The sequence below is a fragment of the Pyxicephalus adspersus genome, chromosome 4, assembly GCF_032062135.1.
Source record: "Pyxicephalus adspersus chromosome 4, UCB_Pads_2.0, whole genome shotgun sequence".
Classification (NCBI taxonomy): Eukaryota; Metazoa; Chordata; class Amphibia; order Anura; family Pyxicephalidae; genus Pyxicephalus; species Pyxicephalus adspersus.
Window position 1 is genome coordinate 118,628,801 of NC_092861.1, and position 15,370 is coordinate 118,644,170.

At 37.0% G+C, this 15,370-nt stretch overlaps 2 protein-coding genes across 5 annotated transcripts in view; one reads left to right on the forward strand and one right to left on the reverse strand.

The window, feature by feature from the left end:
• The window catches only part of GINS1 (GINS complex subunit 1), a 10,682-nt gene extending 6,288 nt beyond the window's left edge, over nt 1–4,394 (forward strand). For all 3 annotated transcript variants that reach the window (XM_072409444.1, XM_072409445.1, XM_072409447.1), the window contains exons 5-7: nt 156–272; nt 2,275–2,349; nt 4,238–4,394. In XM_072409444.1, coding sequence (XP_072265545.1) covers nt 156–272; nt 2,275–2,349; nt 4,238–4,306 — 261 coding nt within the window. In that variant the 3' untranslated portion in view covers nt 4,307–4,394. The remainder of the gene's footprint in view (nt 1–155; nt 273–2,274; nt 2,350–4,237) is intronic.
• Nucleotides 4,395–6,270: 1,876 nt separating this feature from the next.
• Nucleotides 6,271–15,370, reverse strand: part of NINL (ninein like) — a 67,480-nt gene continuing 58,380 nt past the window's right edge. For both annotated transcript variants that reach the window (XM_072409442.1, XM_072409443.1), the window contains 7 exons: nt 14,490–14,741; nt 14,015–14,089; nt 13,101–13,214; nt 12,528–12,641; nt 11,965–12,177; nt 10,954–11,067; nt 6,271–9,351 (listed from right to left, as the gene is read on the reverse strand). In XM_072409442.1, the coding sequence (XP_072265543.1) occupies nt 9,160–9,351; nt 10,954–11,067; nt 11,965–12,177; nt 12,528–12,641; nt 13,101–13,214; nt 14,015–14,089; nt 14,490–14,741 (1,074 nt within the window). In that variant the 3' untranslated portion in view covers nt 6,271–9,159. The remainder of the gene's footprint in view (nt 9,352–10,953; nt 11,068–11,964; nt 12,178–12,527; nt 12,642–13,100; nt 13,215–14,014; nt 14,090–14,489; nt 14,742–15,370) is intronic.

The window sequence follows — 15,370 nt, forward strand, 5'->3', positions numbered from 1 at the left end:
TGGCTTTCAGTCAGAGACAAAGAACACTGGAAAGTTGGTGACTGACATGTGGCAATATTATTCAAGCTAGTTGTAATCTGTAAACACCCTTCAGGGGTACCTGGTCAGAGACTGTCATCCACATATAAAACTTGCATCCTGTCTCTCCCATATAGACTGACTGGTTCAATCAGTACAAGAAATCCCTGGCAACCTATATGAGGTCTCTCGGTGGTGAAGAAGGTTTGGACATAACACAAGATATGAAGCCCCCTAAAAGCCTTTACATAGAGGTATGTAGATCATTAGTAAAAAGGAGAAAAATACTTTCAGCCCAAGCACATACTGCGTACATATGTAGATGATAAGCTGTAGGGAAAACGTAATGACTGAGAAACAACTGAATTAATCTTTTTTTCTAAGATAGTCAATCAATCAGATTATTTTATTGCACAAGGGACTTCACCTGCAGTAAAGAACCTGACTATCTCATTTTAATTCTGGTGACAGAAAGTGAGAGGAGATCTGCCAGTATTCTCCTGTATCTGTATATTAGTAATGACTTATGTCTTTATAAGTCATTTTATCACGTGTCTTTAGTTCAAGTGAACACTGGATTTCTTTTAGAAATACAGTTAGGTTCATACATTTTTGGACAGAGACAACTTTGTTCTAATTTTGTTTTCTTTCTTTCTTTCTTTCTTTTAATTTTGTATTCTGTACATTACCACAATTAATTTTAATTGAAACAACTCAGATGCTGTTGAACTGCAGACTTTCAGCTTTAATTTAGTGGGTTGAATAAAAAGATTGCATAAAAATGTGAGGAACTAAAGCCTTTTTTTTGCACAATCACTTCTTGACCACAGTCATTATCAATTAAGCAGATAAAAGGCCTGGAGTTGATTAGGGGGGGGGGCAGACAACATGCGGTCAAAGGAGCAGGTGAAACAAGCCATCCTTAAGCTGCAAAAACAGAAAAAACCCATCCGAGAAATTGCTACAATATTAGGAGTGGCAAAATCCACAGTTTGGTACATCATGAGAAAGAAACAAAGCACTGGTGAACTCAGCAACGCCAAAAGACCTGGACATCCACAGAAGACAACAGTGGTGGATGATCGCAGAATCATTTCCATGGTTCTGGAAAAATACTCTTTGGACAGATGAAACCATGATCAACCTTTACCAGAATGATGGCAAGAAAAAAGTATGGAGAAGGCGTGGAACAGCTCATGATCAGCCAGACTCATCCTTCCCTCCGCTCCTCTTCCGCTGCATCTCTTTTTTAGTTCTCTTCATTGGCTTCCATTTCACCTGAGAATCAAATTCAAGCTCCTGTGCTTTGCCTTCAAATCCCTACACAGTTATTGTCCCACTTACATTTCTGGCCTGGTAAAAAGGTACTCCCCAAGCCGCTCTCTCCGCTCCTCCAATGACGACCTAATGACTTCCTCACTCATAACCTCATCACACACACGGATACAAGAGCTGCCCCAACTCTCTGGAATGGTCTTCCTCGTCTTATTCGGCTTGGTCCTACTTTCTGCTCATTTAAAAGAGCGCTCAAAACCCATTTTTTTCAAATTTGCCTACCCGGCTTCTTCTGTCTTTTGAAACCATCACTACTTCCCAGCACTACATATCCCCCTCCTATTGTGTGTAAATTCCCCCACCTACTAGATTGTAAGCTCTTCGGGGCAGGGTCCTCTCCTCCTGTATCACTGTCTGTATTAGTCTGTCACTTGCAACCCCTATTTAATGTACAATTTCTTTTGGGACCCTGAAATGAAGTGATTGTGTTAAAAGAAAGGGTTTTGTTCCTCACATTTTTATGCAATCTTTTTGTTCAACCCACTGAATTAAAGCTGAAAGTCTGCAGTTCAACTGCTTCTGGGTTGTTTCATTTAAAATTAATTGTGGTAATGTACGGAACCAAAATTAGAAAAAAGTTGTCTCTGTCCATTATTTTTGGACCTAACTGTATATACATATAAAAGTTGCTAATACCTTGCCTGATGTGAGGGTTTTGCAGCCTGGTAATGCTTAATTGAATTCCAGGATTGAGTTGAATTATTCAGGGTCAGTACATTTTTCACAGGATTTCCTTTACTTTATAGAGCTAGCTAGACAGACTGCTTCCCTCATTCAAAAATAAATGTAATATTTATTGAATGATTCTGGTAGCGTCTGCTATCTGTGTAGTCTGTGGTTTGTATGATTACACTATGCATTATTTAGCAGAGAGTTGACGTCATTTAAATAGCTTAGTTTATCTTTTACATTTGTCTGTAGGTGCGCTGCTTAAGGGATTACGGTGAATTTGAAATTGAAGATGGCACGACAATTCTTCTGAAGAAAAATAGCCAGGTAAGATTGTAGTAAATAAAAGCTGGATTTATTATAATATACTGCTTTACAGGTAGTCCCCAAGGTATATACGAGATAGGGACTGTAGGTTTGTTCTTAAATTTAATTTGTATATAAGTCGGAACAGGTACAATATTTTAATAAATACAATTAGGACAGATGTTTGTCTCAACATATTATTAGGCAGCATGGTGTCAGTTACTGTATAAAATCCTCACTGTGCGTTAATTACAAAGCAAAAAAAAAAAAATATGAAGCCTAGATATTCAATAACTTCTGGAGCAAGCTGTGCTTTGAAATGCAAAAAGAAACGGCTGCAGAGTTTGTCTTGGTCATTAAAGAGTTACAGAACAGAAAAAGACTTCTACAAGTAATGAACCACTTCTAGGTATGTGTTGACTCTTACAGAGCTTTACAGTACCTCCAATGACTTGACAATATCCTCATCTGTGTTTTAGAATGCCAGTATCATTCTTGTTCATTCTCTTTTATTTCAAGGGGTTCCCCATGTTAAGGTCAAGAAACACTCCATCATGCTCACATTCTGAATATGTGCTGACTTGTGGATACTGGGGAGCTGTGTCCATCCTGTGTTTACCTCTTCATCAGATTTACAGGCCACTCAGTACATAATTGGGGCAGCTTCAGATATATTATTATTATTATTATTATTATTATTATTATTAAACAGGATTTTTATAGCACCAACATATTACACAGCGCTGTACATTAAATAGTGGTTGCAAATGACAGACTAATACAGACAGTGACACAGGAGGAGAGGACCCACATATGAGAGGTGACTTTTTCCCAGGTTTTCCACACCTCCTCAGTTATAATATATTGATGTGGTGGAGCGGCTTTACTATTTTCAAGAAAATAAGATTTGAGATGTCACAGAACCAATCGCTGTTTTCTCAATAACTAAAGTTGAACAATCGGTATTTGCCCTGTTACTGGAATGTAACTCTCTATTACTACAACTGCAGGAAACATATGCCTATATATAGAGAGGAAAAAAAACTGGGCATCTTAATAGGCAGCTATAAGCATGTACATATCGGCATCAAAGGTTGAAACATATATATATCACCATTACTGACATCTATAATGCAGTGAATCCTAATATTCACTGAAATTCTTTGATAGATTCTCAATCAGGTCCATGTGTCTTGATGCCAGTAATTGATTATTCACCAGGTAATGATTCACTGCTTTATAAATCAACCCCCATCAGATTCCTATCTTTATGAGACCACAAGGGGTTTACAGGGGCTTTGTTTGAGAATACCTTACCTGCAACAAAAGTGTGAAAAAAGGGGTTCTTAGATTAGTGACAAAAGTTAATGTCATATAGTAATGCCTAAATGATTGCCCAGAGCAAGCAAACTGTGATATGTATGTCAGGGAATGACTAAAGATGGCTGTGATATGTATGTCAGGGAATGACTACAGATGGCTGTGAAGAAGTAAAAGTCTTTCTTGGTGCAGTGTAACAGATGGGGGCCTTGAGCTGAATGAGCAGCTTGTATTGTCAGAGCTCCCTCTAGTGGTAGCCAAGAGCACCGTCTCTATCCTGTACTGTGAGATGTATTCATGTCAGTGGTGTGGGCACAGATGGAAAGCACTGACATTTTTAAATGACACAATATATTTTTAGGAAACGTAACCGCTAACAAAATGTAGGTTTCCTGGTCTGTATACAAACTTTTATTCCTAATCAATTACCAATGCTATGGATGTACACAGTAAATTAGGCCTGTAGCACAGTGTGGTATGTTTTTGCAGCTGTACACCCCAATACATTCCTGTCTGTTGGCATTTTAAAAACTGTGTTAGACGCTGATTATTGATAATGAGATTCAGTGGTTATTTTTTTTCTCCTCAGCATTTTTTGCCAAGATGGAAATGTGAGCAGCTGATCCGACAAGGCGTTCTAGAGCATGTGTTGTCATAGAGATTGGCAGATTTCTCCTATTAATTAGGCCTGTATTATATACTTTGTAAATATGAATTTGTACTTTCATAAAAATCAATTTGTGATTGATGGTGTGGTGTTATTTCTTTTTACCTTTGTAAAGAAAAGTTGCCATTCAAATATTTCCTGAGAATTGAGAAAAGTTGCCAATTTCCTTATCTATCAGACAGAATAGGGGGGAGAACAATCCAATTCCAGAAATGACCCCACACACGGACACCCTAAAGTGTATTGTACTTGTCCACACTTAAGACACGATGAAAGAGAACTCTGCTTCTTTGGTAGTGCAATTTTTTTTAAAAAGTGTTTTACACAAAGTAATGGTTTAGAACAAATGTAATCTTGTTTGTCTGTGTCCCAGTTGGAGACATTCACCAATTATTCACAGTGACCAGGACACAAAAATGACAAATCCAAAGTCTTATATTTATCACCAGAACAGGTAAAAGAAACTTTTCAACACACACACACACACCCTACTTTGGATGTGGTGAAGAATTTTGTCTGATGTCCGATTCACTTCTTTATAATATTGAGCCCTTAGTGTTTTAAAAAAAAAAAAGGACAAGGCTGCCAAACAGTTGTAACATCTTCATTTCCATTTAGTATTAGACAGGTTTTGGTGAATAGCACTTTGATTAACATGTCTAAAGCAACACAATGAAACAGTGTCAGAGAATCCACAAAACTAGAAATTATTCAGTGTGTCAAAGGAAACAACACCATATGATGAATGGGATTGGCCATGAGGAGTTCTCACTGCTCCATAATGACAGGGAATCATCCTTAAAGGAATTTCACTTCTTTCCAAGAACATTCCATTTTGGAAACAAATAAAAAAAAAAAACTATTCTCATATATTCCAATCAATAAGTAGATTTCCACCTCAAAGTTTAGGACTTGTATTATTGCTCTTAGCACACCATTAATGCTTCTTTGAATAGGGGCCTCACCTCATGTTAGGTCCTTTATATTAACATCTGGTCATGCATTTGGTTTATCTGCACCATTTGGTTTGGTTTTGAGAGTCATGTCCACTTGCAGCTACAGCTATCTCAGATCATTTTATCTGGGGGTCCATAGTACAAGGTACTGCTTTACTTGACTACAATGCCCAACCAGACATCAAAAACATACAGAGCATAGCAAGTCTGTAGCTAACTCCAAACAAAGCAAACTTGTTGCATCAAAAGCTTTCACTCACTGAAATAAATGTATTTCTAGCAAAAAAAAAAAAAAAAAACACTAAAGGCAATTCTGTAGCTGCTACACAAATATTTGTATAACATCCTGAAGAAGGTTGGCAAGTTGAAGTTTTTTTTTTATATATATATATATATATATCCCGTAGCCCTTATCATATATTTTTTTTTCTTTGCATTTAGATTTTTTTTGTTTTACTCCTTATATGTGTGTTTTAATATTACAAATAATTTTCTACTCGGGAGGCCTGTTTGGGATTGCAAATGCTTATGGCAAAACAATAACTTGGAGACGTGTGAAGGCAATCTTGTGACAGACAGAATCAGAAATCTAATGAAAAATGAAGCCATATCAAATGCTCTAATTTCCATGATTATGGTCAGTGGTGACCCAGTGGATCAAAGCAACCTAGCACCAGTGGTATACAGTTTTAACTTAATGGCAGGGGTGATGTTGGGTTACTACACTGCATTGCCAACCTAAAATAAAGTAAAGAGGCTCCAGGTTCTCCCTTTTATTTAAACTTCCTGTGTGGTAGCTCAGATATGTAAGGGATTATTAATCCACTCCTAAGTCTTTTTGGTATTTCAGGAGGGAAATATAGAGGGAATATAGGATAGTTTGTTTCTACTTTTTGTCATCTAATGTATTCTAGAAGCCACCCAGGCTGATAAAAACCATATATATGCAATACTCATACATTTACACCAAGCCAATAAACACAAGAGGTACACAGAAGCTATTCAAAAAGTGGTCTTTATAGTGATGGTAACAAAAAGTCATTAAACTGTACATTTTTTCATACATTGTCCACAGTCATTACAATGCCATAGCTCTCACTTTGGTATCTGTGCTGTATAAATATAGACAGACATTTACAAAACTATACATATAATAGATAAAATACACAAAACAATGTTCAAGGATAGACATGTTCTAATTTACAGATGTTTGGATACTGTCCCTCATCACATGAGATATAAACATAATACACACCATGTGCATTTAGGTTGATGTGTGCTCACTTGATAGCTTGATTGTTTTTCTTGAGAAGAGCCTATTAGGGTAGGGACATCAAGCATCCCACTTTATATGACTCAATTTATATATGCAGGTCTTGTATCATTCTGTTTGTTGGACCTTAAAAGTGCCAATTACACTGACATGTCCATCACCCACTCACGTATTGTACTGGGCATTAACAAAATAGATATACTCATTTATCTCAGTCCTTGAAACCATGTTAATACAAAATTTAAAATTTGTTCTGAACTGCTACAAAAATATTTATTTGTTGTTTCTGTTTAAAATCGCATTGCATATATCATCTTGAATTCCAGTGAAGTTGATTGTTCTTGTCTTGGATTAATGTGTACCTATAAACCCTACCATCTATCAAACTGAGGCAGGTATAAAGTTTTTCAGGCCAAAGTGCAATAGCATTCTTGTATCTATTCCAGCCAAGGAAATTATTAAACTCCCCCTGGAAAAGCAGTCTTCCCAAGGTGCTGGTTAATAATTCATGCTACAATATAGATAGTACAACAGAAGCCAGGGATAACGGATACATATGGATTACAGTCCATAATGTCCAAATCCTGATTTATCCAACATTTTAGGTTTTAGGGTTAGTTAGCATAACCATCTCTATAAACAAAATGTATTCAAGTAATTTGAACTACTTACTGTAACCCTCATCTTGTCACTGCTACCTAAAGGCCAAACTGAGGTACCTAAAACAATGCTACAAGAGCCAAGGCATTCACACAGGCTACAATCAACATTAAAAAGCACCATATGCAATCTAAAAAGGATGATGTAAGGGGTAAAATTAAAAAAAAAAAAACACCTCTAATAGTTGTGTCTTGGAGGGCCTGAGTCTGGAACCCAGCTAATCCATTTTCTATTGAATGCATTTTGTGCCTAGACATCTTGTCTATGGCCTGCAAGGCTTGCTGGTAAATGTAGTTTTTGCTGTACATTTTTTTCACAATGTCCCACACATTGGTTTATTAAGAGGTTCATTATCATCCGTGGTCTTTTGGTTTATTTTTGTTACCATGAACCTCAGTACCATCAAAACATGTTTAAAATCAACTAACTGGATACTGTCAATTCATAGGTTCAAGTCATTTACACAAATGAATAAATACAGAATCTTAGTATTTATTTGTGAGAACTTTGACACTTATTCTACCAATCAATGGAATTGTTCAAATCTACTCTGTCCCATCAGAGGTTGTACTCAGCTTCTAGTTGTACCCAATGGAATTAAGGACTACAACTGGCTCTATAACGTCAGTGTTCCCATAGACATCAATGAATCCCTTGTTTCTGGTCATTGTCGGAGCCACTCACTGTTATAATTCATCAAACATCTCTTATGAGATGGTAATATAAATCCTCTCAATTGTCTACAACAGTGTAGCAAGTAATTATGATGTGATAATATCATAATACAGTTTTGTGATGTCAGAAAGAACACATTCTGATTGGTTGTAGTGAATGTTTTGTGCTGACATATATACCAGTCACAGGCTGCACAGCAGCATTTAACACCTAATATAATACTTAATATATTATAACCATTCACTGTTCTATAGATCTCAACAACTTCATGTAACTGTAACATTATTTAGGTAAGATTTGATCCTTGTGCTGGTGGTAAGCCAGCCCTTTGCAAATGTTCCTGCATACACAAAAATTAATGGCAGACTGGCAAAAAATAAACTCTCAATAGGGCAGTGAGAGCATTCTAATTTATGTTGGGTCAGTTTATTAACTGCAGCCATTCTAAAAAGCCTTGCAGTTACTGACCAGCTGCAAAGAATGACTACACTGGATGCCAGGGTGATCATGGAGAATCATAGCATAAAGAAGAATGTTACTCACCAAACCACCAAGAAGATCTACATCAAGCTGTGGGTTGTACTATACTGATTCTATCCTCCAAACACGATACAGCAACAGAATGTGCATAGAGAATAACACTAAACCTGCCCAGGTTGTAGACAGAAAATAGGCGTTGGAAAATTTGGGAACAGTCAGTTCCTCAACAGACCTCCATTACCAGCATGTGATGATTATGACAGATATTGCAATGTTTACAATATATAAACTATTCCTTTATATTCGAGTTATCTGATTGTCTAGGTGTTAGGTAATATGTTCATCTCATCTTATTAACCTTATTTTTTTGCTTTACCTTTATGGACTGCCCCATACATCTGTAAGTAAAGTTGTCACTGACCTATGATGCGACAATAGGTAATACATTGTGCCAATACCATCCAATGAGGAAATGTTTATATTTCCATGGGTGCTCTGTGTCCTAAAATTTTAGCCAACCAATCTCAGAGTAAGTATTTTTCACCCTAAGCATAAGCATTATTCAGCCTACATAAGGCCAGTACCAGTCATGCCTGCTGAATTCCAAAAACATGCACATCTAGTTGAAACAACCAAACGTACATGCAAAATGGTTTCGTGTCTGGCTCTTTCAAACACCATCTTGCATCTTGGGGCACTTATGGTGTTGCTGTAGAAAGTATCCTGAGGTGCTGACAAATGCTGGGGTGAGGTGACACTGATTGCTAAGTGTGCAGTTTTCTGTCAGTGCAGATCCAGCATTATACTGCCAGAGAGGCGGGTGCAATTTTCCTAACTACTTTGTTCAGTGCTGCAATCTTCTCCTCCAGGACATAGTTCTTTTTCTCTGCACTCTTCTGTCTCTGCTCAGTCACCTGCAGAGCCTTCATCAGCTGGGCATTTTCCACATACAGGTCCTTTAACAAGATATCCGACTTAGTATTCTTTTCCAGCTGTTAACAATATAGAGGCAATGTCAATGCATGGATTATTAGAAGTGCACATAGCAAACTGTACCAAGAAAATGCTAATACATTTATCTTCCAGGGGCTATCAACATTAGTAACCACATCATATAACAACACTTTGTGATCAAAGAACTCATTTTTCCTGCTTGATTAGGTTTTTAATGTCCTAAAATATATAGGGATGTAAGAGAACAGCTCTGTATTACAGGGGATTTAGTCACATTATAAAAAATAAAGTGTTGTTAATGAGTCCAATGTTATCAGGCAAACTTTTCATCAAAAGCACTGTGCATTGTATAAGAAATGTAAAGGTTTATATCATAACGTTAAAATAATGTAACACTAATCATACTATGGAACAAAGATTTTTCCAGGTTGTGTACAAGATTATAAGGTTACAATAATAATAAGCACAAACACTAAGTACATGTACATGGAATGGTAATATGGTCTCCCCTCCCATTTTGTGTGTTACTTCCCCACCTCCTAGATTGTAAGCTCTTCTGGGCAGGGTCCTCCCCTTTTTCCTGTGTCACGGTCTGCATCTGTCTGTCATTTGCAACCCCTATTTAATGTACAGCGCTACGTAATATGTTGGGGCTATATAAATCCTGTTTAATAATAATGGCCCAAGCTAGTAAAGGGGGTTTTGGGGTTATAACCCTTTCTTTATTAGCAGGTTGTGTTTCTATATGTGTCAGAATCTGCTGTGTTATGAAAACCGTTTGATATGTGTCAACATAATAAAATCATGTTAATTTTAGAAGCATTGAACTTTGTCTCCATCACTTTGGCTTAGCCTAGACATTTAGCTACAGTACCTTGCAGGATGCAACCCATGATTACAACCTAAACACATGCTAAATAATGAGATATCAGCACCAAATACAGTTAGTAAATATGTCACAGGGAGCATTTGATAACAGTCATGCTGGCCAAACCTAGAAAAAGTTTTGGCAAGATAAAACCAATGCTGGCATTGTACACTAGACACTACATAGCCACAAAGCTGTAGGGCTCCATTGCAGTAGCATGGTCTCCTATGGATATATTTATGCCACACAGTCATCAGATTCACCCACATCTCACTTTTTTACCCCTGATAAATTTGTACTAATGCTAATGAGACAATGACTAAAAGGGGAATTTACAAGACACCCCAATTCTACCTTGTGTTCATATGTACTGCATTTAAAGTCTCTATAAACACAATTTGTTCTCATTTAGGAATTTTCACAAGTGTCCCCTTGGATACAGTTTAAGAATAAATAGCTCTTGTAGTTAAACTTTAAAAGACTAACTTTGCACTTTTAATAGATTTAGTCATCTGGAAAATTTCAGAATATGCTATTTCATACCAATTGAACAACACTGATATTGCATTGTCAAGAATTAAAAAACAGTTCTGCTTCCTAAAGCAGAACTTTATAAAATAACTGTGGCTGGGAAAGAAGAACACAATAGCTAGGTTGTCTCATATGCTTAATATGACTAAAAACAAATGCAGATGTAAGACAAATGCCCAAACAATTCAATATAACTTCCACATCTTCCATAATGCACCTCCCACTGCACTGTTACACATACCTGTTCCTTCAGCTGGTCCACTTTTTCTCGAAGTATCATGCGCACATTCTTTAAATTCATTTCTACTTCCTGCATTCGTTCCTCCATTCTCCGTAGCAGCCTCTCATGTTCCTCCTGCAGGTACATTATATATAAATGTGTGTGTAATCACCCATTTCTCTACTGAGAAAGGTGCTACCTATTAAAAATGCCATTATAATGTACTGGTGTATAAAGCTACACACATTCATCTGCCATTTTGTCCTTTAGCTTTCACATTCCTGACTATTTGGATGACTGGTTGTTTAGAAATATTTTGTAAATATAAAGAACTTGTGGTATTTTGCAGGTCTCTAGCTTTGCCTGTCTTACCTCCAAAGCAGGAAAACATGAACAGAAATTTCTGTCTTTTCTATGATGTCCTTTCCCTTTCATTTTACATAGCACCCTAATTTGGTGTGCAATTGTACAACCAATGTATATTTTTGCAAATAAATAATGATATTTCAATAATGTGTTTTTCTTTTGCATCATGACACATCAATATCTTATGTTAAACACCCTTGTAGGACATTGCACTGTATTTTGCCCTTTTTTTAAACTCAAAAATCAATGAACTGAATATCAGACAGCTATGGATATTGGATTAACACAGAGAACGTGTTTAATAATTTGTTCCAGTATAGTGTCTTTGCTTCTATGGAACTATCCTATGACCAGTCTCTGTGTCCTGTCTCATAATTAGATTAAAAAAGACACATGCCTGTAGATTTAAAAACAAATCCCTGTAGCCAGGCAGCATGGGCAGTCTTTGGTTGGTAAAAGTGTAATGTGTCTTAGCTGTAGATTTACAGTAGTAAATAGTAATAGGTCATAGTTGTGTATTCACGAGCACAGTAAAAATAAAAATGTATTTTTTTAATATGTAGATGTTGTTAAAAAGCACTAAATATATAGGCACTTTATATAAATTTCATACCGATTCTAAGGAAATGTTGTGATCAGTACATACTGTATGTATTATTCATGTACCTGTTGCATGGCCAGTTGCCGATTGGTCTGCTCTGCGTGAAACCTCAACCGCTCTTGAAGCTGTTGAACTTTCTGCTGTTCTTCTGAAAGTCTGCTCTGTAGATGGGACAATTGCTGCTTAGGAACATAGCTGCTCACCTTTTCCTTCCACTGCTGGACTTCTCGCAATTGCTGCGACTGTGCAAGGGTCAGCCTGCTCTTGGCTTCCAGTAGCTTTTATTTAAAAAAAAATCATAAAGAGACAGACTGCCCATTAGCAAAACACATAAGAACAAACATTAAACATGGTACACTGAAAACCAATGTTGATGCAGGGTGCCTAACTATCTTCCAAACCACTTTTAGCCCTCAACAATAACAAGTACTCCTAAGGATAATCATAATCAGTTACAATGCAAACACCACCAATTATATTTTGGGATAGCTTTCAGGCATCTAACAACTATCTATAAGTCATTTGGGGGGTTTTATTGGACTGCTACACACCATCATTGTTTTTATCCCACTGCACTTTCAATATCCCAGATGTAACTTGGAATATTTAAAGCAGATGATTAAATTACCTGATCCTGAGAAGCCTCCAATTCTGCTTTTAGTTGATCCTGCATTCTCTTTAGAGTCTGACATTCCTCATGAGCGTCTTTTAGTTCAGCCTTCAGTATTTCTGTCTGACTCACCTGAACAGGTATTACAAAACAAATGGTAATGGTAACTAAAAATATAAAAGTTGTGTTTTTGATATAGACAAGTGTTTCTTAAACTGTGTGAAGCGACCCAAACTGGATTATGGCCCTCTGTCCTCCCTGGGTCAAGTGTCATACTGCTGACAACTGTGCTCTCCACGTTACACATTCCTAAACCCACAGCAGAGGAGGCACAATATTATTACAGCACAATTTGGCTGCACCCATGTTTTGCCTTGGTGCACTATGAGCACTGTATCATTGCTCTTGTCATTGTACAAACCCTTGTCCAATATGGCTCTCCTATTTGGGTCTCAAGGATAAAAAAAAGTTCATGAATCCTGGCTATAGGCAACAGGCAGTTATATTGTGAAACCCTCTAACGGACTGCCATATATTTATAAACTAAGCAGGAGGACTTTATTTATTTATTTAGCATTTATTAAACTTTACCTTGTCAGTAGATTCTTTAAGAAGTTCAGTAACAGAAATACATTGTTCCTCCAGCGATTGCTTTACTTTCTTTAATGAAGATACTTCTTCTTGCAGTGTTGCCACAACCAAAAGCTGTAAAAGATCATATAACCTTTTTATAACACCTGATAAAAAAAAATCTCTTCTTTGATATTAACAGGGCGCAGAGTCCCAGCTGCTAAACAAACAAGGAGAATCACATATTAAAGTGGTTTACCATAAAAATGTTTAAACTCTAGCCTTACCTTCAGTCTTGCACAGCATTCTCTCCTGTACTGAAATTGTTTATTCTGATTTCACTGCATACTGTAAGAGCCTCACATGCATTTGCATTAGAAGTATTAGCCAGTCAGACAACACCAGTCTCAATTCCTGGCTAGAGGACCTCCAGCCTCATAAAAACGTTTCTTTCCCAGCTTCACTGTCCCTGGCCTGTTGCTTTAATGCACTGAATGTCTGTTCTTTCAATCAACATCACGTTGTCATTACATAGAATGGTTTGCATGCTTACCATACAGGTAGCCTCATCCTTTCTAAATTTGGTCAAGGCAACTAGGAACCTCTAATCTGTCTGTAACAAATCCAGGAAAGCAGAAAATATAGATGTGGGGTGGACCAACACGTGGACCAACACATGGACCTCACCTAAATTACTTTTCAGTGCATGTGCAGATAATTTAGCGAGACCATGGCAAATTCCAGCAAAGGCAGTGTGTAACTGCACTGTCTGATGTTGTGAACCACGCCAAATGTTGTTTAGTTGCAGTGGCCAATTCCAGAAATGTACTGGTAGCACATGGTTAGAACAAATCTACATTTGATAACAAACATGATTTTGTATTATGTTTCCTTATGTGATACAAGAAAATGAGTTTTGGAATGGCTGTACTGACCTGTTTATTGCTTTCATCTAGCCCATTCAGAAGATCCTGCTTTTCCTGCTTGTGTTGAAGAATCAATGCTTCAATCTACGTTAAACAGAGACAGGAGACCAACATATAATTTATTTCTATTAAATATATTTAATACTCTATGAAAACGTTTACATCCTCTATTATTTTCATCAATTTTTCCCAGATGATTACAATATTCAAGCCTGACCCCAGGAAAAAGTTTTTCAGTTTTGGATATATATGGGCAAAATATTTACTATAAATTTTTATAACTCCTCTGGGAACGTTACAACTAGCTTCCTCTCCCTCGACAACAGAACGAAAAAATAAAGAGAAAGGGGTTGTCACTAGGACAGGATGCCAGTTATAAGCTGAATTGTGGGGATTTTCATTGTTTCCTGTTTTGTCAGCAAATAAGGGGAAATCTCACCCAATAGGGACATTTGCAAAATCTTACTTGGTTCAAGAGGAATACCTTTGCTTTGAAGGTTTGCAAGTCTTTCTCCAGTTGCTCCCTAGCCCGGCAACAATCAGTCTTTTCTCTCTCCACTACATGAAGCTGAATTTGAATTTTCTCTGCAGTAGCCACTGCCTCTTCCTTCTGCCTGGTTACCTCTTTCAGACTGCTTTCTAATAGCTGAATGTTCTGCTGGCCATCCTCATACTCAATCTTTAGCTCAGAGACTGTGGTAGCAAGCTGACATAATTCATTATGCGTTTTAGAATTCTGAAAAGAAAGAAAATACAAATATGTTAATTTTTTTTATCACCAGCACTTACCTCCACTAATTAGAGGTAAGTAATGAAGGTGTGAATAAATGGGCCAATTGAAAGCAAATATAAAAAAAATGTGCAATAATCCATAGCATAGTAAGTTGGTTAAAATTATACACACATTAACTTGTGCTTACAGGACACATGACTGTCCCCTAACACCAGCTCTCTATCAGTCAGTGCTATTACAAAAGACTGAAGACATTCAGGTTAGGAGAATTTAAATTCATAACTGCATTTACTGGTGTTTCTATCTGCCTGGAGTTAATTTTTACCCAATAATTGGCATGGACCAAAAACTAATGGCTACTACATTGCTCCTCAGAAAACCAGGACCACAAAAACTTCATAAGGTGGTCTTGTTCCTTGATACCTCCTCAGTGAAAAGCTTGGTGATCTCTTCTTATGTCCGATTACATCCAGGTTCACTACTATCATTTTCTGGCTGGATGTGGTCAGGTGAGAAATGAATCAAGGGGTCTTGCTTGGTTTAAGTGCAGGGAAACATTTAGCTCCATTAGATTTCTGATGCTTTCTTAAAAAAAACATTTTATGAAAATAGTACCAGCACATATATGGAGC